We start from the raw sequence: 24,551 nt of genomic DNA, 5'->3' as shown, positions 1-24,551 counted from the left end.
TTGCTCACCCTTGTTTTTGTTTGTGTTATTGTGTACAAGTCAATGATTTTGTTGTAAGAATAATTTTCCCCCTTAGTAACAGACCCAGATGGAAACACAAGTCATGGAGACTAAATTGACTGAAGCTAATTTTATCCCTTTAGTTCTTTAATTCCTTCATCTTTAAACTGCTTGGTTATTCTTGTAATGAGGTAGCAAATGATTTGAAGCTTAAAATTTAGTTTGGTCCTTCATTCGAACAGTTTTTCCCCAAGAATCAACATTTTGAACAAGACAACACTACAAGTGGTGTATCTGTTTGTAGGAAAAGAAAGAAGACTGCAACGTAAATGCTGATCCCTTGTCCTATTTGCTTATATAGTTATATATGATTGTTAATGACATCTTGGTGCAATTTGATCCTGTAAACACAGGAGTTCAGTAAAGGAAGCACTTGAAGAAGATGCACCTGGGCTTCTGCAGGTAAATTCTGAATAAACAGCTTTAGATCTTTCATGTTTTCATCTCACATTGTATGCCAATTGTTTGTTTGTTTGATAGATTTTGCTGGACGAAGATATATCAATTGAGGATATCAAGCTTTATGAGACTATGGAAGATGATGGAGCTCTAGAGGTCTCCGAAGAAGATGATGATTTCACCGAGCTTGAAACGGTGATCAATAAGGTTTGTCATGTTAATGAACATGTAAAATGCAGGGCTTAAATTAAGTTTTCCAAAAGTATCTGCTGGCGTTATGTAATCCATCCACTACAGAATGCATATGTGATTAATAGTCAAAATTTTTTAGTAGAATAAATTATGATAAGAGTTGATTTGTATTGTAAGTTAAGTTAATTTGTATTTAAGATTGAGTCATAGTTGGGCCTTTAAGAGTGTCTCAACACTCTGTTGTTGAATAATCTTCTCACTGATGAAAATTTGATCTTCTATGAGATTCACTGACTGAAGAACATGGATTTATGATCTTCCCATTTATTCTACATTAGTAACTTAGAATTTTAAATCAATATGATTTAAATAAACCAATACAAGTTATTTGATGCACATGCAATTGCGTATGTTATATCCAACCATATAAAACTATTGTGTTGACTTTTTCAATATTCACTTGCTTAGGCAAATACATATATAACTTTTGTTGATATTGTGCTTGACTTAAGTATCATTTCATGTCAGAGTTCCAGTTCTAGCTGGACGATGTAGTTTGGACACCATGTTGTGTCAACCTTTGACACCACATGTAGAAGTGTGCTGAGATAAATTTGGTTACTTTTACTTCTTTGATATTGTTTTTCTAGTTTGTTTATTTTAAAAAATAAGACTAGCAATAGGATAGTCAATGAAACAAATTTTATTTTACTATATTGTTTCAATATTTAACATGCTTCAATATGTGCTAAAGTCGACTATGATGAAGGTGGCTTTTACTATTTAATCCTCGTTCACTTATTTATTAATTGGATAGGTCAATTAAAAATGTTTTTGTTTCATTTCAGGCAAGATGTATTTATGTTACTTTTTCTCCTACAATCCTCTGTACTTCTTCACTTTTTGGACTTTATCTTAAAAATAAGACTGAAATTTAAAATAATCAAATAAACTAGTAATTTTGGAGAAGCAAACTACAGAATAATAAATGTTACTTTACTTAAATTCATCTTGACGTGATGCATGAGAGTTGACGTGGCACAATACTAATCGGTACTAATTTATGGGTGGCACTATCAGTATGGGTGGTACGGAGAGATTATATCAATTAATATAAGGTTTTGGCAAATATCAGAATGGTACGTTTCAACTTGTACTGCTTGATTTTGTTGCATAATCATGTCAGAATATCTGTAATAAAAAGTAATTATTTACCTAGGATAGTCTTTCCAATCTTGTATTTAGCTTACTCGAGCAATAATGTAAAATCCATTTTTGCCCTTTGATCATATTCAAGTATTTTTTGTGAGACAATTGGGCAAATGAAGTCTTTTCCTTTGTTGCTGCTTTGAAGTTTTATTTCAGCAATTACTGATATTTGGGCCTTTTACATCAGTTATTTTCTGCACGAGCTTCCATGTTCAAGTTTTCAAGAACACGCCACATGAAGGGGTCAAAGCCTTATTATGTAGCTTGTTTAATTTCCCTGATTAAGAAGGTTCAAAGCTTCTCTATGCTCATTACACTACAAAAAAAAAAGTAATTAGCAATAAAAAATTCGATCGCTAAATCCGATTAACGACCAATTAGTGACCGAAAAAAACTCATAAAAAAATTCATCGTAAACTGATTTAGCGATCGAAATCGGATTCGATCGTTAATTAGTGACCGAAATCAAATTCGGTTGCTAAAATTAGCGATGAAAATCTATTTCGGTCGCTAAAATTAGCGACCGAAATCAAAATTAGCGATTGAAATCAAATTCGGTCGCTAATTTTAGCGACCGATTTATATCGGTCGCTAAAATTAGCGACCAAATTTGATTTCGATTGCTAATTTTAGCGACACAAATTTGGTTGCTAATTTTAGCGACGGAAATAGATTTCGGCTGCTAATTTTAGCGATCAGATTTGATTTCGATCGTTAATTAGGGACCGAATCCGATTTCGATTGTTAATATTGGCTGTCCGATTTGGAATTCGATTTTTAATATAGCGACTAAAATAAAAAATCGGTCGCTAAATTAGCGATCGAATTAGAATTCGGTCGCTAATTTAGCGATCGATTTAATATTCGATCGCTAATTCTGCCTATATTTTTTAAAAAAATTATCAGTATATCACGATTATATTTAGATACAATTAACGTCAAACCTATTTCTCATCCAATCTATATTTTCAATCCAAGATATAAATTACACATCACAATTTTATCTAAATGATAAAAAAATTAATTTTTATTGAAGACAAATTTGTTTATACATAAATTTGTAGCACAGGAAAAGCCTAGGAAGACGAAGTAAAGCTCCTCCATGAGGACCTTGAAGGGGAATTGATGATCAGCGACAACCCTAGATCTCCATCCCTTGAGGACGAGACCTAGAGGACCTCCCAGATCGGTTGTTGCCGAGTCCACCAGGAGGGACAACAGGACCGCCTCCCAATAAATGGAAAGGAAAGGATGGGGAAAGGGTGGAAGGTGGAAGGAAAGGACGAATAGGAAAAGGGAAAAAAATAGGGCTTAACTGAGACGCCGGAGAAGGAGATCTCGTCGGAAAAAACCTACCGGAGGAGGAGACTGGAGCGATCGGCGCAGTGAAGAGGACAGGGGCGCAGTAGCGAAGAGAAGAGAGTGTGCGGGTGTTTAGGGCTCGAGAGGCAGAAAAGGGGAAAAATGGGTTTAAGAAATAAAATTAGCGACCCAACCTGTTCGGTCGCTAATTAGCGACCCAACCTGTTCGGTCGCTAATTAACGACCCAGTTCGGTCGCTAAAATAGCAACCGAAATCTGGTTTGGTCGCTAATTAGCCATCGAACTGGGGTTCGGTCGCTATTTTAGCGACTGAATACATTTCGGTCGTTAAATAATAACGACCGAATAGAAATTTGATCGTTAAATTCTTTTTTTATCATATGATTCTAAAATTACCGACTCATTTATATTTCGGTCGTTATATTAGCGACCGAATTTATATTTCAGTCGCTAAATAGCGACCGACTTTTAATTTTGATCGTAAATTTATGACCGATTAAATTTCTGTCGCTAGAATAGCGACCAGTTAAATTTCAGTCGCTAATTAGCGATCGAAATTTAATCGGTCGCTAATTAGCGATCGAATTTATATTTCGGTCGCTAATTTAGCGATCGAAATTTAATCGTTCGCTAAATTCGTCGTTATTTATGAGTTTTTTTTAGTGGAATTAGTTTAGCATTTGTACATCACAATAGTTTTCCTTGAATATTCTTCCATTTCCTATTTAGTTTGAACTATAATTTTCTTCCTCAGGTTCGAGATCTGCAGCTTCATGAAAACCCAGTCCAATGGGGATGGTGCAGGGATCTTCAATCATTCATTTTCATATTTTATTTGAGTAACAGGTAATTGACTTGCTTGTTCAAGTGTGTTGTATTTTGAAATATCTTATTTTGTTAGCTCATTAACTGCAATCAAGTATTACTTCTAAAGCATATCCCTTACAGAATAGTGTTGGAACGGCCAGAATATGGTTATGTCACCTATTTCTTTGCGCTTGTGCATGATTTGCCAATTGACTGGCAGATCAAGAGGTTGGCGACTGCAATGAAGATCACAAGCTGTGGCCGAACCGCTCTTATTGAGAACAAACCTTTAGTGGTAAGTTATCTATTAATCTTTTTTCTGACCATGTTCTATTGAGCATTATCAATTGCTTCTTCTAATGTTCATGTCCCCAATTCACTAAAAAAAAACTCATAAATAACGACAGATTTAGCGATCGATTAAATTTCGATCGCTAAATTAACGACCGAAATATAAATTCGGTCGCTAATTAACGACCGATTAAATTTTGATCACTAATTAGCGATCAAAATTTAATCGGTCGCTATTCTAGCGACGGAAATTTAATCGGTCGTAAATTTATGATCAAAATTAAAAGTCGATCGCTATTTAGTGACTGAAATATAAATTCGATCGCTAAGATAGCGACCGAAATATAAATGAGTCGGTAATTTTAGAATCGTACGATAAAAAAAGAATTTAACGACCGAATTTCTATTCGGTAGTTATTATTTAACGATCGAAATGTATTCAATCGCTAAAATAGCGACCGAACTGGGGTTCGATTGTTAAAGCCCATATTTTTTGTATGGAAGTTCTAATTTTTTCCCCTTTGCAATAAGACATGGATTTTCAGTTATGCATGCCATACACATAAAAAGTATTGGCAGTGATCTTGTGACCTTATTAATTATGATTCTTCAAGTAATGACCTTCCTTTGCCGCTCATCTAATGATAATTAGAACTCTGAAGAACAAAGAATCTGAAGATTTGGTCTTTACATCGGTCATTGAGTTTTGACTACCAATTATTGTGTTTGGATATTGAAGGCCTAAGATTTAACCTTCTAAAAACATCGCATTATATCTGGTGTGAGCCGTAACATGCTGATGACATCTGTGGTTGACGATGCCAAGTAGGATCATCATTTTTATATTGTGACATGAGATCAATAGCATTGTCTGTGTAACAGATTAGCGAGGATTTGACAGAGGGGGAAGCGCGTGTTTTGGAAGAGTATGGCAGGACTTCCAACTGTGGGCTGGGGTCAATGCTGAACTATTACGATAGGGTTGTGCATGACCGTATGTAGAACTGAAAAAGCAGACGAATGGAGCGATAAAATTGGGAAAATGCTGGAGGACGGCTATAAATCAGGGCGTATTGTCCTAGATCATCTTCCGAAGAAGGCCCAAAAGTACGCCAAGAATTTGTCAAGCAAGAGGGAGACTGTTGAATTTAGGGATGAGTATTCGGTTAAAATCGAACTGAATTAACCAAAAATCGAATAAACCGATTTTTTTCGAACCGACCGAATTTCCCAATAAAAATCGAACAAACCGAACCGATATTTTATCGGTTAATTCGGTTTTCGACTAAATTAACCGAATTAACCAAAATTTTTTAAATATTATAAAAATTTTACTAATAAATTAGAGATTTATAAATTTATTTACTTAAAATTTATAAATTATTTTTTTAATTTAATTAATTTAGTTAATTCGGTTTATTCGGTTTAACCGAATAAGAAAATTTAAAACCAAAATAGAACCGAATTAATCGATTTTTTAAAAAAAAAATAACCGAACTTCCGAAATAACCAAACCGAATTAAAAATTTGATTCGGTTTGATCGATTTATTCGGTTTAACTGAATTTTCGCTCACCCCTAGTTGAATTGATCTAAGCAAATGTCCAGTTCCTCAACATCCATTTTTTTCTTCTTTTTTGTACTAGAACATGTAAAGTACTGACTCTCTAACTCTCCTATATGCTCTATATCTGTCTCTAACTCATGGGATTATCGCCTCACTGAATATGTAGTGTACATTGTGAAATAAGCCAACATCTCTCTAATCTTGTTTCTACTCCTGCTTAGCAAATGTTCATGTGTACAGTTTTGATTGACATATAAATGAGTCGGTAAGATAGCGTCTCATTTATGATCAAAATTAAAAGTCGATCGCTATTTAGTGACTGAAATATAAATTCGATCGCTAAGATAGCGACCGAAATATAAATGAGTCAGTAATTTTAGAATCGTACGATAAAAAAAGAATTTAACGACCGAATTTCTATTCGGTAGTTATTATTTAACGATCGAAATGTATTCAATCGCTAAAATAGTGACCGAACTGGGGTTCGGTCGTTAAAGCCCATATTTTTTTGTATGGAAGTTCTAATTTTTTCCCCTTTGCAATAAGACATGGATTTTCAGTTATGCATGCCATACACATAAAAAGTATTGGCAGTGATCTTGTGACCTTATTAATTATGATTCTTCAAGTAATGACCTTCCTTTGCCGCTCATCTAATGATAATTAGAACTCTGAAGAACAAAGAATCTGAAGATTTGGTCTTTACATCGGTCATTGAGTTTTGACTACCAATTATTGTGTTTGGATATTGAAGGCCTAAGATTTAACCTTCTAAAAACATCGCATTATATCTGGTGTGAGCCGTAACATGCTGATGACATCTGTGGTTGACGATGCCAAGTAGGATCATCATTTTTATATTGTGACATGAGATCAATAGCATTGTCTGTGTAACAGATTAGCGAGGATTTGACAGAGGGGGAAGCGCGTGTTTTGGAAGAGTATGGCAGGACTTCCAACTGTGGGCTGGGGTCAATGCTGAACTATTACGATAGGGTTGTGCATGACCGTATGTAGAACTGAAAAAGCAGACGAATGGAGCGATAAAATTGGGAAAATGCTGGAGGACGGCTATAAATCAGGGCGTATTGTCCTAGATCATCTTCCGAAGAAGGCCCAAAAGTACGCCAAGAATTTGTCAAGCAAGAGGGAGACTGTTGAATTTAGGGATGAGTATTCGGTTAAAATCGAACTGAATTAACCAAAAATCGAATAAACCGATTTTTTTCGAACCAACCGAACCGACCGAATTTCCCAATAAAAATCGAACAAACCGAACCGATATTTTATCGGTTAATTCGGTTTTCGACTAAATTAACCGAATTAACCAAAATTTTTTAAATATTATAAAAATTTTACTAATAAATTAGAGATTTATAAATTTATTTACTTAAAATTTATAAATTATTTTTTTAATTTAATTAATTTAGTTAATTCGGTTTATTCGGTTTAACCGAATAAGAAAATTTAAAACCAAAATAGAACCAAATTAATCGATTTTTTTTAAAAAAAATAACCGAACTTCCGAAATAACCAAACCGAATTAAAAATTTGATTCGGTTTGATCGATTTATTCGGTTTAACTGAATTTTCGCTCACCCCTAGTTGAATTGATCTAAGCAAATGTCCAGTTCCTCAACATCCATTTTTTTCTTCTTTTTTGTACTAGAACATGTAAAGTACTGACTCTCTAACTCTCCTATATGCTCTATATCTGTCTCTAACTCATGGGATTATCGCCTCACTGAATATGTAGTGTACATTGTGAAATAAGCCAACATCTCTCTAATCTTGTTTCTACTCCTGCTTAGCAAATGTTCATGTGTACATTTTTGATTGACATATTTTATTTTTCAAAATTACTCTTATTTTAATATTATTGTATGAATTATAAGATCATAAATATTATTATGTAATTATAACAATTATAATTCTATAATTACTATACAATATTATAATGATTTTTGTCATAATTATATTATAATATTGATTATTATTAATTAGAAATGAATTATGTATGCTGTAAGAAAAAAAAGTGGATCTGCCATCTCAGTAACCCCTATATTCTATTTGGATGGGGTGATACAAGGTTTATTAACTAAAAGGGAAGAGAGGGAAAGGAAGGTAAAGAGAGAGAAAGTAAAGTATTTATGTTTTTCTTATTTGGAAGGGATGGAAGGTTTATTAACGTAATATATGTTATTTTATTTGGGCAGAAAGGAAGATGAATGTCTGGATAAGTCTATATCATTGGAGAAGAAGAAGAAGATTAAGATTATCTGTCTCTATCTTCTTGAGTCTTGTCCTCGAGGAGATTTGCGATGAGGGTCAATGTCGATGTCGTCGAGTGTGAGCGGTTGAACATTGGACGATGATGGCACGCATTATGTAAGGACCGATGATACAAAGATATAGATGAATTAATTTGAGAAATAATATTTTAAAATAGGGATAAAATTAGAATAAAATATTTTTAAATTTCTCTTTCCTTTCCTTACACCCCAAATTGGAATATAAGAAATTGTAATGATTCATAATCCTACAACGGTGGAGTTACCCTTCTTTCTCCTTCCCCTCCTTAATTCACTATTTCACTTCATCCCAAATAAGGGTTAAAATTCTCCTCCTTATTTATCCTTTCCTCACCTCCTCCCAAACAAAACATTAGAGTTGGTCCCACGGGTATGAAGGAGATTTAGGTACGCACAAAAGACGCATGGTGGGATAAAATCTAGGTCATGAATTCCTATGAAATTTGATCTCTAACCGTTACATTAGAAATATCATACATTCACCGTTTGCACTATATCCTGAGAGCTAATCCACGATTGTGTATGTTGTAAGAGCAATGATTCATAATTATTATAATATGATATTGACCTGTATTAACTAATATTGATTAGAGTTGAAATGTTCATATTACAAAAGTGATAAATTATAATTGCTATAATACAATATTATTAATATCGATCTGAATCAAAGTTTGTTGTAATTAAAGATAAAATATTTATATTATAACAATTATTAATTATATTTGTTATAATTCATTTTATTTGTATTGATCAAATATTTATATTATAATAATTAAAAATTAAATTTATTATAATATATTTTATTTGTATTGATTAAATTGAAATGTCCATATTATAATAATTATGAATTTATAATTATTATAACAATGTAAAAAATAAAAAATAAATAAAACAATGTAAAAAAATAAAAAAAATATTGATATGAAATGGAACGCTCTTTTCATAATAAAAAAATATATATCTTTTAATTTTCGTCCCTTTTCATTTCTCAATTAAACCATGCCTTTTTTTTCTTCGCCAGGACATTTAAAGAAAATCTTTTTAATACATCGCAACCATTTTTAACGATATTTAAATGGTTTTTAATCAAGGGCATTCCCCAAAAGTATAATAAAATAAACATTTTTTATGGTGGAATAAATAAAATTTCTCCATATACTTTATTAAAAAAATTGATAATGGAAGGCGTGAATATGATAGCTAACTAACTCGCTATCTTAGATTTGTGTGAATAGTCCCTGGGGCAATGGTGCAACGGTAGGACATCCGGGTTGTGATATAGGGACCCGCGGTTCGATCCCTAATTACGACGTATTTACAGGAATTTTCCTCTAAATGGGGAACGCAATCAAAGGATGTTGGACATCTGGATTGGCCGCCGTATGCGCTTCCCGATTTACCCTGGTGGTTGGTGAGAAACTTCTGTGGGACCGGGCCGGCCACCCCAGGGATTGAGTCTATGAGACTGACTGGGATTTATTATTTTTTTAAATTTGTGTGAATATGATAGCTAACTAACTCGCTGTCTTAGATTTGTGTCATCCTTTTTCTGCATTGGAAAAGGTAGGCAAGGGTCCTTTGAATATAATTGAATTGGTTATGATAGAGTAGAGTTGTAGAAATATATAGAGATTTAAATTTTTATGAAGTCGAGATAATATCCTCTTTCATCGTGGTCAATTATAACTTTTTGATTTATTTTTTACAGATGATCGTAGGATCAATCGTGTGAGACTGCTGGATGACAAATTTTATTTTTTACAAAAAAAAAAAAGACTGGTAGAGCCCAGACCTTCATGATTGGCAGGGAACGGTGGGGACCACTATGCCCATTGCCCACCAATTACAGACTGGCCTCGTCCATTAATAAGGCCCTACTGCCCCTTCTCCATCGCTGTGGCATCTTCTCAGAAAGGAACAGGAGATAACAGAGGAGAAAAAAGCCATGGCAGAACAACAGCAGCAGCAGAAGAATGTTATTGGCTGAGCAGCAAAGGACACCTCCGGAGTCCTCTTCTTCCCCTTCACCTTCCCCAAAAGGTATCGGCTCTCAATTCCCATAATTAGTCTGTAAAGTAGATATAATAGATAAGACTTGGTACAATAATAGATAGAAACTTCGACTATCTTTAAGTCTGTTCACAAAATAACCATTCTGTTTCCTATAAACTTGAAGTAAACAATTATCCTTCTCAATCCTTCTTTTAGCTATTTAGATGTACTTAGCTTCGTTATGAGAATCAGTAAAAGAATTTGTCTGTCCTTTTTAAAACATTAAAATAATAATATCTTTATTTTATTTCAGTACCATGTTGTTATAATGTATACAATTAATTATTTTTGTTTTTATTTGATAAAAAGAATATTAGCTTATTAATATTATTTAATTTTAATTAAAATTATTTAAAAAGATAAAAAAATTAAAATTTAATGGCTACTATAATAATTGTAACAATCATTAATTGCTAAAATATTAGAATAAAAATATATTTTTAAAATAAGAAGTATATATGATTTTAATAAATAAGGATGTTCTTTTAATTAGGAACCTTATTCTTAATAAACTCCAAATTAAGAAATAACAAGTCTGACACAGCATCTGATTTCTGAATGCATTTGGCACCTACGCTGTCTGGAAACGGCGACAACGCTGCCATCCCCGTTTTCAAAACTCTGGGAAACATTTTCATCCGTGGAAACTTACAAGAAACGGTCCATGTCCGGCCTGCTCCCCTTCGCCGACTCATCCTTGTCCGCCTCCTCTGCCTCCTCGTGCGCCTCCCCGCATCCATCACAGCGACGATGGCGGCGGCGGCACTGCCTTCCGGTCGATATCCGGGGCAGTGGTAAGCGCCAACGTGGCCACGCCACTCTCCACGGCGCCGCTCTTCCAGCGCATCCAGCTCGCCTGCTCCTCCTCCGTCTCCTTCGAGAGCTCTTCCTCGTTCGCCTTGATTCCCCTGCAACCGCGTCTTTCCGGCTCGTTCTCCGGCCCCATCAGCTCCGACCGCCAACACTTCCACTCCCGCCCCATCGACGGCGGCTTCCACTCCGGCCCCATCGAGCACGTCCACGGTTCCGGATTCTCTTCCGGCCGCCTCGACCGCCGCCCCTCCACTTCCTCCTCCTCCGGCCACAACTTCCGCACCCTCCGGCGAGCGGATCGTTCACAGTATTCGACATTTAGAATTTAATTTCCTATCTTCTCCGATGAATACAACAATTATCTCACTAATTGGATCGTCGATCGGCCAGGCCCGGTTGTGCCGCTCAATCAAGGTCGGCGTCGGGTATGGTTGACAGCTGTACGAGAACTACTGGACTCCATATTTCGCGGTCAAGATCCCCGATTGCCCCTGGACAGGGCCACGCCATTGATTTATAAAGGCATTATTTTGGTGGTTATTATACTTACTTGTATTAGTGCCAAATAAACTAAGTATAATAGCGTCCTTGTGTAGTAGGTTCGTATCTATATCAATCGATTGGTTGAATCGATAGTGAGATGATATAGAGAACACTACACTAAACTATTCCTAGTCAAGTATTAACATTCGAGGACAATGTTAGTGCATAGAGACTAGCATGTAGGTCAACATGATGACTTGATCTCACAAGTCATGGATATGAGATATCAAGTTGACACATGGGTATGCATTAGAGAATGTATACTGAATGACCCGCCATGAGAAAGTATCATGGATCGTTATATGAGTGTCATATACTTTCTCATGTGGCTATTAGTATGACTATTAGTCCTTGGACCTGAAGTCATCATGGTTCCCAACATAAGGAGTTATATGCTTTGGTTTCGTCAAACGTCACCCGTAACTGGGTGGACTATAAAGGCGATTACTGGGTGTATAACGAATTATGTAGTGGGATGTGAGTGATGTAGATGGGATCTATCCCTCCTATATGACGGGAGCGATATCTTAGTTCTTGATAGAGTTAGACCACTAGAGTGCATGGCCATGCCCAAATGAGTCAACATGAGATGTTGAGCTCGTTTGATTGGAGTGAGTCTACTTGGAGTTCAAGACATAGATTGATTAGAGGATGACACGGTCTATGCCTCGGGTTAATCAATCTAGATATCGAGGATAGAAGGACATGGTCACATATTGTGAGAGTCACAATTAGTAGTCACAAGGTGATGTTGGATCTCAACATTCTTGTAACTTGGGTAGTAGTGATGTGTTGCTAGATACCGCTCACTACTTATGCACCTAAATGAGTTTAGGGCATTGCCAACGTTACAAGAACCTATAGGGTCACACTCAAAGGGCAATTAGGTGGAAATTAGGTTCATGTGATGAACCATGAGGATTAGATTCATGTGATGAATCAAGTTGGGTTAAGTGTAATCCAAACTAGACTAGAGGAGTTGATTTGATCAACTTTGGGAGATTAGAAATCAAGTTTGACTTGATTTGAGAAGGAAGAAATTATGGTCAAGTTTGACTTGACTTGGAGATCAAGTTTGACTTGACTTTGTGCCATGTCATCATCCATGTTGACTTGACTTTATGCCATGTCATCATAGATGTTGACTTGACTCATGCCACCTCATGGTCAAGTCTTGACTTGACCACTTGACTTTATGTTGAGGTGGCATAAGTGATGGCCAATAGAGTGGTGCCACATCACCTTGGTTGCCACCTCATGGGAGGTTACAAGAGAGGTTGTAACTCATGGGAGTTTATGGCTTTAATAGGGATTAAAGTGTCTTAATGGTGGGGGTCACATGTGAAGAGAGAAAAAGAAGGCATTTTAGGCTTAACGTTGAGTGGATTTTTTCGATCTCCATCTTGCTTTTCTTCTCCCTCTCCCTCTCCTCTTGCTAGCCAAAACTCTCAAGGTGCTAGCACACCTTGAGTTTTGGTTTTCTCCACTTCTTGTCCGAGTGGATACCAATAGAGGAGCGGCACTTGACGCTCTCGAGATCCGGCAACATTTCGGACGAGCGGGATACGCGAAGGGCACGCACCGAGGGTAATGGTTACTAAACTCGTAGATCTAGAGTAGATCTAGGTAGAAACGAGTTTGCGAATTTTTCTTTCGCACGGATCCGGTGGCGGGTTTCGGGGTTTCCGCACGCGATTTTTTCCGGTGGCGGCCACCTCGCCGTTTTTTCCGCCTGACAAGGAAAAGGAAGCCGTCGAAGCCTTAGGAGCCGGTTTCTAGTCAGGCAAATGGAGGTGTCCGTATGAAACATTCATTCATTCTTTCTTTCTTTTTAATTTGTCAGGCTGCTAGTGGCACTATGGATGGCATCATCAGCACAAGTTATGGTGCTCTCTCTTTGGCAACTTTGGTTGCCTTGCTGAAAGTTTATGGCAAGCTGATTGTGGTCGGCTCGCCGAACAAGACGCCGGAGCTGCCGACGTTCGGCTTGATTTCAGGTAGCTAATTAAGTCACTTCCACTGATTGCTCTTGTGTGTTCGATCTGTTCATGATCAGGTGAAGTGTTTGGGGGTGTCCCTTGCAGGAGGCAAGAGTATAGCTGGGAGCATGGTTGGGGGGTTGAAGGAAACACAAGAGATGATGGATTTCGCGGCCGAACACAACATTGTTCCGATGATTGATGTTCCTGTTGAGATCTGCACCAGGACGCTTCGACCACCTTCTTCAACACCAAGACTGCTAGAACAAAGGGGGAGGGGAGAGGAGGTGGGAGAGCTTGAGGGCAACACCTGCACACAAGAGGAAAGTGAGATGGAAGGCCAGGAGTGTCCTGGCGCGACCACTCCGATGCTTAAGTCAGTAGGGGAGGCAAAAGAAGAAGTAGAGCAATGGAGAAGCGTAGTATGAGATTGCATACCTCCCTCAAGTAACCAACTGACCTATTATATGGTTTGATGCTGTGGGGTCACATCAGGGATGTGACTAAAGTTCCATCGTCGTTATGAATGCATGTCAGGGAACATGGTATGGCCAACACTAATGTCCCATCGCTGATTAACATTAGGAGAGTATGTTTTGCTATTTACCGAAGATTTATCATGGTGACGCGCAAGGGTGTCAGAGGAACATTCATAACCGTACGATGGGGGAGTGGTCCTTTTCAGCATTAGAATAAGCTAATGATGTGGATGGGTCTTTGGACAAGTGATTCGGCTCAGACTCAGGCTCCTCGCCCGAGCCGAGCGGGCCCCTTCGGGCAAGGAGGAAAAGTCCTGGGCAAAAGGGGCCGAGCCGACTGGATCCCCTCGATGCACACGGCAGTATCCTTGCTTCGAGAGCGAGGGCCAAAGTGATGATCTTGAATCGATATAATAATTATCAGGGCCGGGTGGGCTGGCTGCAATTTGACACCAGCGTCTTGGCAAGGTATCATTCGTGAGGGTTCATCTCGGTGCTGGAGGTAGACTTGACTTGGTGGTTTCGTAGGACTCGGCTCGGTCCATATGCCCTGTTCCTGAGAGGAGGACTCGACTTGGGGGTGCATAGAACTCAGTTCGACCCATTCGTCCAGTCCCGCGGCATCGCACCCGACACCTCTCGTCTGACTTGACTAACCGGGCTTGATATATACACCCATAACAATTGAGATCGTCGGAATGAACCAAGTGAACGATGCAATGCAAAGGCTTGCCAGGGGGGATGTCAGATACAGGTTTGTTATCGATGTGGCGAACACCATTTGTGCAACTTCAGCAAGCATGGCAACAAAGCAGTCCTGAATGAAGTGCCATCTCTTCTGGTTAAAGGAAGATAACGGAACTATAAAAAATAAAAATTGAAAATAAATAAAATTCTTTCATTGATGATTTTTTTAATAAGAGATATAATTTATAAGTATATTAAAGTGTTCAATCAATTGGCAAGATTAATAAAAATATCATCAATTTTTAAAAAAGACAATGCATAAAGAGGATGGATGAAAAATTATAAAATTCTATTAGTATTGTATGTAGAAGTTGAGATATGAAAAGTCCTAAAATAGACAGTACACATGCTATTTGGATAAATCTATTTCCTTGGAGGAGGACAAAAAGAAGATTAAGATTATTTTTGTTTTCTTGAGTCTTGTTCTTTGAGAGATTTGTGATGAGGGTCGATGCTGACTTCGTGGAATGTGAGTGGTTAGACATTGGGCGATGACGACGCTCGTTGTATGAGGAGCGACGATGAAAAAAAGACATACCTAAATAGATTGAAATATTTTAGAAGGCTTTCAACTAAATTTGAGAATTAATATTTTAAAATAAGAATAAAATTGAAATAAACTATTTTTGAGTTACCCTTTTCCTTCCTTACACCTCAAATTGAAATATAAGAAAGTGTAGCAATTCATGAGCATGCAAGGCAGCAACTTACCCTTCTTTCCCCATCCCCTCAATTTACTTCATTCCAAACAAAAGTTAAAATTCTCCTTCTCCTTATTTACTCTTCCCTTCCCTTCCCTTCCCTTCCCTCACATCCTCCCAAACAGAGCGCCAGAGTGGGGCCCATGGGTAGGAAGGGAATTCAAATACACAGACAAGAGGTGAATGGCGAGGTAAAATTCAAGTCGTGAGTTCCTACGAAATTTAATTCCTGACTGTTACATTAGAAATATCATGCATTCACCGTTTGCACTATATGCCGCAAGGGCTAATCGACGATTGTGTATGTTCTAAGAGTAGTGATTCATAATTAGTATAATATGATATTGACTTGTATTAACTAATATTGATAGATATGAAGTGTCTATATTATAGAAGTTATGAACTACAATACAATATTATTAATATTGATCCGAATCGAAATGATATTGTAATCCGAGATGAAGTATTTATATTATAATTGTTATTAATTATATTTGTTATAATACATTTTATTTGTATTGATCAAATATTCATATTATAATAATTAAAAATTATATTTGTTATGATGTATTTTATTTGTATTGATTAAATTGAAGTGTCTTAGGGGTGTAATCAAGCCAAGCCGCTCACGAGCTATTCGGATCTCGATTCAAAAAAAAGTTCGTTCGAGTTCGTTCGATTACGTTAATGAGTCGAGCTCGAGCTCAAAATATAATCGAGCCGAGCTCGAGCTTACCAGTATTTGATTCGTGAGCTCGCGAACCTGTTTGTTAAGAGGCTTGCGAACGTGTTCGTTAAGAGGCTCGCGAATGTGTTCATTAAGAGGCTCGTGAACGTGTTCGTTAGAAGGCTCGCGAACGTGTTCGTTCGAAGGCTCATGAACGTGTTCATTAGGAGGCTTGCGAATGTGTTCGTTAGGAAACTCGTGTTATTATTATTTTGAAGTCTAATTTTTTATGTGTTTAATATTTATTTTTATATATTTTTAAAAAATAATATTTACTCTTAATTTTAGATTAATTTAAAAATATTATTAATTATTAACTTTAAATTATTATAATTATATTTATTATTATTGATTTTTTAAATTATATATCTTATGTTTAAAATTTTAATTGATTCTTCTTTTTCTATATTTATCTCTTAAAAACATATGTAAAGCTCGACAAAATAGTGATTACTTTAGAGACACAAGATTGGAAGAGAATTGTGGAGAGAACAAGAACAAGTTTAAGAAATTAGAACAATAGATAGAAAACCACGATAACACCACCTCTAAAGTTTTTGCCGAAACCCTAATGTGAAAAAGTCAAAATATCAAAAAAACCTAAAAATAAAAAATAAGTTCGGAACTACGGATGGTGCACTAAACGATATCAGATGGGCTCGAAAATAGATATGTACGAGTTTTACCCCATACCTAATAAATGTCTCTGAAAGAACTTTAATTAACAACTGACATCGGACAGAATAGTGATTATTCCAAAAACGAAAGATTTGAGGAGAATTGAAAAGGGATCAAGAAAATTTAAGGAGAATTGAGAAGGGATCAAGATCGAAAAAAATAGAAAAAATGAGTAGAAAGCCACCGACGACGTTGCTTATAGGTTTTTGCCAAAAAAAATTTATTAATCAATCAAATTGACCGTAAATGGATAAACATGATTTTAAATAAGCTATAATTAAATCAAAACCTTAACAAAATCAAAAATACTAAAAAAAATAAAAATAGAAAATTATTATAAATAGTAAAAAATAAGTTCAGAGAGGTAGACGGAGCATTAAATGATGTCAGATGGAGCCAAAAGTGGGTTGGTACGGGTTTTACCCAGTACCGAATAAAGATTTCTAAAAGAGCTTCGAAACGCGTCTGACCGTGTCTCGTTTTGATTCCCGAGTCAAAAGTTATGATCTGTTAAAATTTGACTCCTTAGGTCAAACCATCCCCGCATCAATATACCCTTACAAAGGCATCGTTTTCCTCCCTCATCGTGATCTCTTCTTTTTACTCTTTAAAATAAAATTAGAAAAAATTTAAATTTAAAATTTTTATTTTGACATAATCTTAATTAAATCATAATAATAATAAAAAAACTCCATTTAATAAACAGAATAGAAAAAAAATTAAAAATACTTCAGATTAGATTAGCGACGGAATATTTCCGTCGCTAATCGATCGTTAATGCAATTTAACGACTGATTAGCGACGAAATATTTGAATTGCAATTTTTTTAGTCGTTGATATCAGCTTAACGACGGAAATTCAGTGCCATCGCCAATTAGCGACGGATATAATTAGGCCGTCGCTAAATTTTCCGACGGATAAATAATTCCGTCGCTAAAATTTAAATGGGTAATTAGCGACGGAATTATAAATTCCGTCGCTAACATTTTTTTAAAAATAAAAAAAAACCAACTTAGCGACGAAATTAAACATTCCATCGCTAACATTTTAAAAAAAATTTAAAAAATACCAACTTAGCTACGAAATTTAAAATTCTATCGCTATTTAGCGACGGAAATTTAAATTCCCTTGCTAAATTGTAGAAACCGATAAAAAATTAGATTTAGCGACGGAATTTTAAAATTCCATCGCTAAAAGTGTTTAAAAAATAAAAAAAATCCTTATTAGCGACAGAATTTATAATTCCGTCGTTAATAATTTAATTTTTTAATATATTTTTTTAATTTTTCTGAATTCCCTGTTTACATATCAATCAATCCAATCTAATATGAATACCACAATACTGTATACACTCCAATACATAAACACCACAATACTGTAAACACTCCAATACAATAACATAAATACTATAAATTCCGTCCAAATACACAATACAAATAGTTTTTAACATCTGAACTAATACAAATTCAGTCCAACATCAAAACTAATACAAATACAAACACAGTCACAATATCTGATCAATACAATAACAGTCATAACATCTGATCAATACAAAAAAGTCATAATACCTGAATACCACAAATCTGAATATCTACAATGATACTGTATCAAATGTTCACATACCACTAACAAAGAAAAACATATCAACTGTGCAAGTCAAAATATCAATCCTGCAAAAAATATAATAAAATAGGTTAGTATGTTAAATTAATGATATGTATCTATGATGAAAATGCATGTTTACGAGTTATAATTTAAAAATAAAATTAATGGTATATACTTCGCAAACATCTACTGATCAGGGTCATCAGGGTCCTAAGTCTCCTGTGAGTCAAAGCCGTGCACGGGCTGTGGCGTTTGACTCATAACAGCCGCAATTGCGTGCATATGCTCTCCAATTGCCTCATAGCGCAGTTGGGCTTGATGAGACTCTTCAAATCCTATAATGTATTCAATTTTTGATCTGTGAAATCCAAATGCATGAAGCTCTCATTCAATTGCCATCTAAACTCTTTTAACTGAGTTTGATGATCAAAAATTCTAATTAACATTAGTGTATCTACTAACAATTGCAAATATCGATTGAAACAAACAATAAATAAAAATGTTACACAAGCATGGTGACCAGAATAATAAAGAAAGCCTGGTGATCAAACAAATAAGCAATAAACAAGTAAAATATACAAGCATGATCACAAGTAGAAGAAATTAAACAGGGTGAATAAATACGTAAGCAATTAGCATTTCATTTCTAATAAGTATAATATACTTGCATTCACATATACTTGCATCACACCTAATTTGATACTGATAATACACCTAAATCTTCAATAAACCCTAACAAAAATGCAAGTAACCCTAAATCTTCAATTAACCATAAATCTTCAATTAACCATAACAAAAATGAAACTAACCATATATCTTCAATTAACAAAAATCTAACCCTAACATAATCTTGCTGAAGGGTTTACCTTTGGAGAGACTGTGCCGGTGCAGAATTTGCCGAAGACAACGCCGGTGACAACGCTGGTGTAGAAATCGCCGGACGACAGAATGGCGTAGCAGAAATCGCCGGAGGAGAGAAACCCGGGAGAGTGCGCTGCGAGCAGTAATCGTCGCGCGAGAGACCGGAGGAGCAGTGCCGTGTGAGAGAATGTCGGAGGGAGGTCTCCGGGAGGAGGTCGCTGGAGGAGAGGAAGCCGTGCGCGAGAAAGAAAGGGGATCGGGAATCGCCGACAGAGGAGAAAGAAAGGGTTTCGGGTCGCGCAGCAGAGAAAGAAGACAAGAAAAGAGGTCGTCGCGTTTAACTAGCGATTTTAGCGACGGAAAATAATTTCCGTCGCTATTCTAGGATTCCGTCGCGTTGCCGACGATTTAACGACGAATTTGGTATTCCATCATTAATTTCGTCATTAATTCTAATTTTTTTTAGCCTCCCTCATTCTGAATTCCTGATCTCTTCTTTTTACTCTTTAAAATAAAATTAGAAAAAATTTAAATTTAAAATTTTTAAGATTTTTTAAAAGTTTTATTTTTGACAGAATCTTAATTAAATCATATAATAAATAAAAAAATACTCCATTTAATAAACAAATAGAAAAAAAAAAATAAAAAATCCTCATCACCGTTGATACCGATTCTCATCCATCAAAAAACAAAAAAACCATACAACCCTAACTTACGTAATCGTGGCGATTCCCGCAGCCTCGCGTCGATCGTCCGCTTTCCAAAAGAGCTTGACGTTCGTCGAGCATCGCCGTTCGTCTCACCGTTCGTCGAGCAACGCCGTCCGCCTCGCCGTTCGCCTCACCGTTCGTCGAGCTTCGGGAAAACGCCGTCCACGCCGTCCGCCTCACGTCCCGCCTCGCCGTTTGCCTCGCCGCCTCAAGAATCGCCGTCCGCCTCACCGTTCGCCTCGCCGCCTCAAGAATCGCCTTGCTGCAAGAAACCCCTAATCTCCAAGCTCGAACCCATCAGTCCCGGCAGTCCTTCAACCTTGATCTCCATTCTTCAAGCTATTGTTTGAGGTGAGAGGTGAGAAATTTTGCTTTCTTAATTCTTTCCTAGTTTTACTGCTGTTATGTGTGTTTTTAGAAATTGTTTACTCAGGCTATTGGGGGTAAGGATAGTGTCTTACGACCATACTTTTCGGTACATCGGTAAGTAATACCTGCGGATAAGGGGAAAATACAAATTATGTATTTTGGGGCACCTCCCGGTTGTCACTAACCTAGCTTCTATAGCAGAAAAAGACCTAAAAAAGTGTTAAGCATATAGCTTTTATCTTTTTTCCCCCTATAGCTGTGCACTAATGTGTATAGTATTTTTTTTTTCCTGTTTTTTAGAAGCTCCTGTTTAGAAGTTTGCTTGTAGCCTTTTTTAAGAAGCTCCCGCTTGTAGCCTTTTTTTTTTATGCAATTTAGAAATTTTTAGAAGCTCCTGTTATGTGTGTGAAGTAAGCTTTGGGTACGCTTTTTTAGAATGTTATGTGTGTTTTTAGAAGTTGCTTACTCTTATTTTTTAAAGTTGTTTACTCCTGTTTTTTAGAAGCTCCTGCTTGTAGCCTTTTATTATGCAATTTAGAAATTCTTAGAAGCTCTTGTTATATGTGTAAAGTAAGCTTTGGGTAAGCTTTTTTAGAGTGTTATGTGTGTTTTTAGAAGTTGTTTACTCCTGTTTTTAGAAGTTGTTTACTCCTGTTTTTTACAAGCTCATGTTTAGAAGTTTGCTTGTAGTCTTTTTTTATGCAATTTTTATACAGGACTTTTATATTCAATGTCAACTCCGCATTTATCAACTAAAGATTTTGCCATAAACCCTACTGTGAGAAAAATTCAACCTTCAACAAATAATACCAATAAAATAATTCAAACCAATAATGTGCAACAATTTGAGACAATTGAAGAAGAGGATGAAAGTCCATATGCTTCAAAGAAAAGAAAATGGGCATCCAAAGCGTGGGATGACTTTAAAGAGAATACTCTTCCGAATGAGACAATAAAGGCCGAATGTATTCATTATAAACATCGGCTCACAATAAACAAGTTTGGTGTTACATCCCATTTTTTGTGGCACCTCAAGGGTTGTATGAGGAAGCAGATTAATGATAAAAGTCAAAACAATCTTACTGTCTCTACAACTATTGTTGAATTAGAAACTGTCAAAGTGCTGCCCAATATTTCAAGTATGATCATGGGAAGATACGGGAGATTCTTTCTCACATGATCATTGTTCATGAGCTGCCATTCCTTTTCTTAGAATATGAAATATTCAGTTTATTGATGAGGACAACGACTCCACATTATCAGAAGATTAGTCGTGCTACTGTGAAAAAAGATTGCACAATTTCTTATGAAATTGAGAAGAAAAAAGTAATGACATCATTAAAAGATGTGAATAGGGTTTGTGTGACTACTAATTTATGGAAGTCAGATCAGAAGATTTCATATATGGTTGTCACTTGTTGACAAAACAAAGAAGAAATTCTGGAAAAAATTGTCTATGTTTCATTAAGAGAATTACAATATATATACATCAATACATTCCTTGATCTTAGGGTCTGAAATAGTAAGCATAATCAGATCCCTTAATCTTAGACCTATTATAGGAAAATTTACAACAGTAATTGCAGCAAGAATAATAAATATCCTCAAGAGGAAATCAAGGGATCTTGAGGAGGAAATCAAGGGATATGCAATAAATATCTTCAAGAGGAAATCAAGGGATCTTGAGAAGGAAATCAAGGGATATGCAATAAATATCTTCAAGAGGAAATCAAGGGATCTTGAGAAGGAAATCAAGGGATATGCAATAAATATCGTCAAGAGGAAATCAAGGGATCCTTTCCTGGAAACAGCCTCTTGCCAAAGGCAAGGTAAGACTGCGTACAATGGATCCTTTCCCCGACCCCGCAAGGCGAGAGCCTCGTGCACCGGGCTGCCCTTTTTTAGGAAATCAAGGGATCTTGAGGAGGAAATCAAGGGATATGCAATAAATATCTTCAAGAGGAAATCAAGGGATATGCAATAAATATCTTCAAGAGGAAATCAAGGGATCTTGAGGAGGAAATCAAGGGATATGCAACTAGAAATGGAAAGATGAATATATTGACACTTGTTACTATATATGTGGATTCTAGTTGGAATTTACAGAAATGAAATCTGAATTTTTTAGATGTTCCTCCACCTCATAATGATATTTTCATTTGTGATGTGTTAAATAAGTGCTTGGTTGAATGAAGAATTGAAAATAAGATATGGTCAATTACAGTTGATAATGCTAGCTATAATGATGTTGTTGTGAGGATGTTGAAGGATAATCTCTCCTATAAAAATAATCTTCCTCTTGGTGGCAAATTATTTCATGTAAGATGTTGTGCACACATCTTGAATCTGTTAGTGCAAGATGGGTTATCTGAGATCCAAGATATTATTTTCAATGTGCGTGAAAGTGTAAAACACATAACTGCCTTAGAGACTCATGTTACTATATTTAGTGAAATTTCAAAGCAATTGAAACTATCTTCAAAGAAGCTTATTTTGGATTGTTGCACAAGGTGGAATGCAATATTTTGCATGTTATCAGCTGCTTTAGAGTTCAAAGATGTTTTTCCTATATATGCATCAAGGGATGCAACTCAAGGTTGTCAAAATCGCGAGTTAACTCGGCGAGTTTACGAACTATTATTTCAATTCCGTGTTGAATCAGCTTAAATTCGGGCCCCCCTTGTAAACTCGTAAACTTGCGAGTCAACTCGGTAAACTTGGTAAACTTAGTCAAACTCGGTCAAACTCGGTAAACTCGATAAACAAAGGAAATCTTTGTTTGATGTTTCCTTTTATCAAATTTGGACAATGGAAGCTTATTTGGTGTATCTATTGGACTATTTTTGTATGAAATTTTAAATTTATCATTTTATAACTTGATGTTGAAACATAAATTTTGAAAATTTCATATCTTTTCATGTTAAAATTTCATGTTTAGTCTTTTTTTATATGTGAAAACATGTTGTTGATAACTATGTTTATGCTTTTTTATTAGATATGTGAAATAGTGATTGTTCTTATGAAGTTATGATCAAATATATATTATTTGACATTTTATAACTCTTTTTTGGATTATCTGTAAACTCGTACGAGTTTACGATACGAATTTACAATACGAGTTTGTGCACCCCTAACCGAGTCGACACTGGAATCGCGAGTTTGACAACCTTGATGCAACTTATACTTTTTTGCCAAGTGAGAAGGATTGGAAGAAGGTTACTGTTGTTTGTTTATTTCTTGAGGAATTTAATGAAGTAACTCATCTTATTTCAGGAAGTGAATATCCTACTTCTAACTTGTTCCTTACTGAACTTTACACTATAAAAAAGTTGTTAAATGAAGCAAGTGCAAATGAAGGAAGTTTCATGGCAGAAATGGCTAACAAGATGAAAGCTAAATTTGATAATTTATTGATCTCTATTGCAGCAGTGTAAATCCAAGGAATAAAATGAAGTTAATTGAATGATGTTTTAGGGAATATATTCTCTTAGTGATGCAATTGAGCACATTTCCATGATTTGTGAGACATTGTACATGTTGTACAATAGTATGTTGAAGTTCATAAGGCTAGTGTTGGTAGTAGTAATGTTCAAGGTGAAACTCAAAAAGAAAATTCTCTTGGTCAGAGCAATTTAAATGGAAGAGGAAAAGGTAAAGTAAGGGCACAATTTTTTAATTACATTAAGAATGTTGACAGTGTTGAGCAAGTAAAATCTGAACTAGATGTGTACTTGGATCAAGGGTGTGTTATTTGTGAAGATAAAATTGACTTTGATGCATTGTTATGGTGGAGAATTAACAACTTAAAGTTTAGGATCTTATCAAAATTGGCTTGTGATGTACTGTATTCAATTCTAATAACTACAGTGGCTTCTGAATCAACTTTTAGTGTCGGTGGTAGAGTAATTGATCCTCATCGTGCCTCTCTGGGAACAGACACAATCTAAGTGTTTGTGCATCAGATTCATTAGATGCTCATTAGAAATAAAGAGAAAATTAAAAGTGAGTACATAAACATCCTATTTAATTAATTATTTACTTGCTATCATATGTTTTATATATTATTTTGTTTATGTCAAATGTGTCATTTTTTAATACTATGTATGTAAAAGGAAAAATCATACATTA

At 35.8% G+C, this 24,551-nt stretch overlaps 1 protein-coding gene, 1 long non-coding RNA gene and 1 pseudogene across 2 annotated transcripts; 2 read left to right on the top strand and 1 right to left on the bottom strand.

The window, feature by feature from the left end:
• Positions 1–242: 242 nt before the first annotated feature.
• Positions 243–5,283, top strand: LOC141818993 (uncharacterized; the record flags this gene model as incomplete). The annotated part of the gene is made up of 6 exons (XM_074706383.1): positions 243–325; positions 414–462; positions 541–699; positions 3,938–4,029; positions 4,132–4,285; positions 5,164–5,283. Coding segments are annotated over 6 exons (657 nt in total), but the record flags the coding sequence as incomplete, so codon positions are not given.
• Positions 5,284–18,323: 13,040 nt separating this feature from the next.
• Positions 18,324–19,634, bottom strand: LOC141818992 (uncharacterized). Its single transcript, XR_012601025.1, has 3 exons — positions 19,350–19,634; positions 18,659–18,818; positions 18,324–18,548 (listed from the first exon to the last, which is right to left on the bottom strand). It is a non-coding gene; the product is annotated as an uncharacterized LOC141818992 (long non-coding RNA).
• Positions 19,635–22,267: 2,633 nt separating this feature from the next.
• On the top strand, positions 22,268–24,165 carry LOC141818994 (zinc finger BED domain-containing protein RICESLEEPER 1-like; annotated as a pseudogene).
• Positions 24,166–24,551: the final 386 nt, after the last annotated feature.

The sequence above is a fragment of the Curcuma longa genome, unplaced genomic scaffold (genome assembly GCF_044706935.1).
Source record: "Curcuma longa cultivar G26 ecotype Majalengka, Jawa Barat unplaced genomic scaffold, ITB_CL_G26_1.1 contig_27228, whole genome shotgun sequence".
In the NCBI taxonomy this organism is placed as follows: Eukaryota; Viridiplantae; Streptophyta; class Magnoliopsida; order Zingiberales; family Zingiberaceae; genus Curcuma; species Curcuma longa.
Note: the sequence above shows the minus strand (reverse complement) of the source record. Positions and strands in the feature narration are given on the sequence as shown.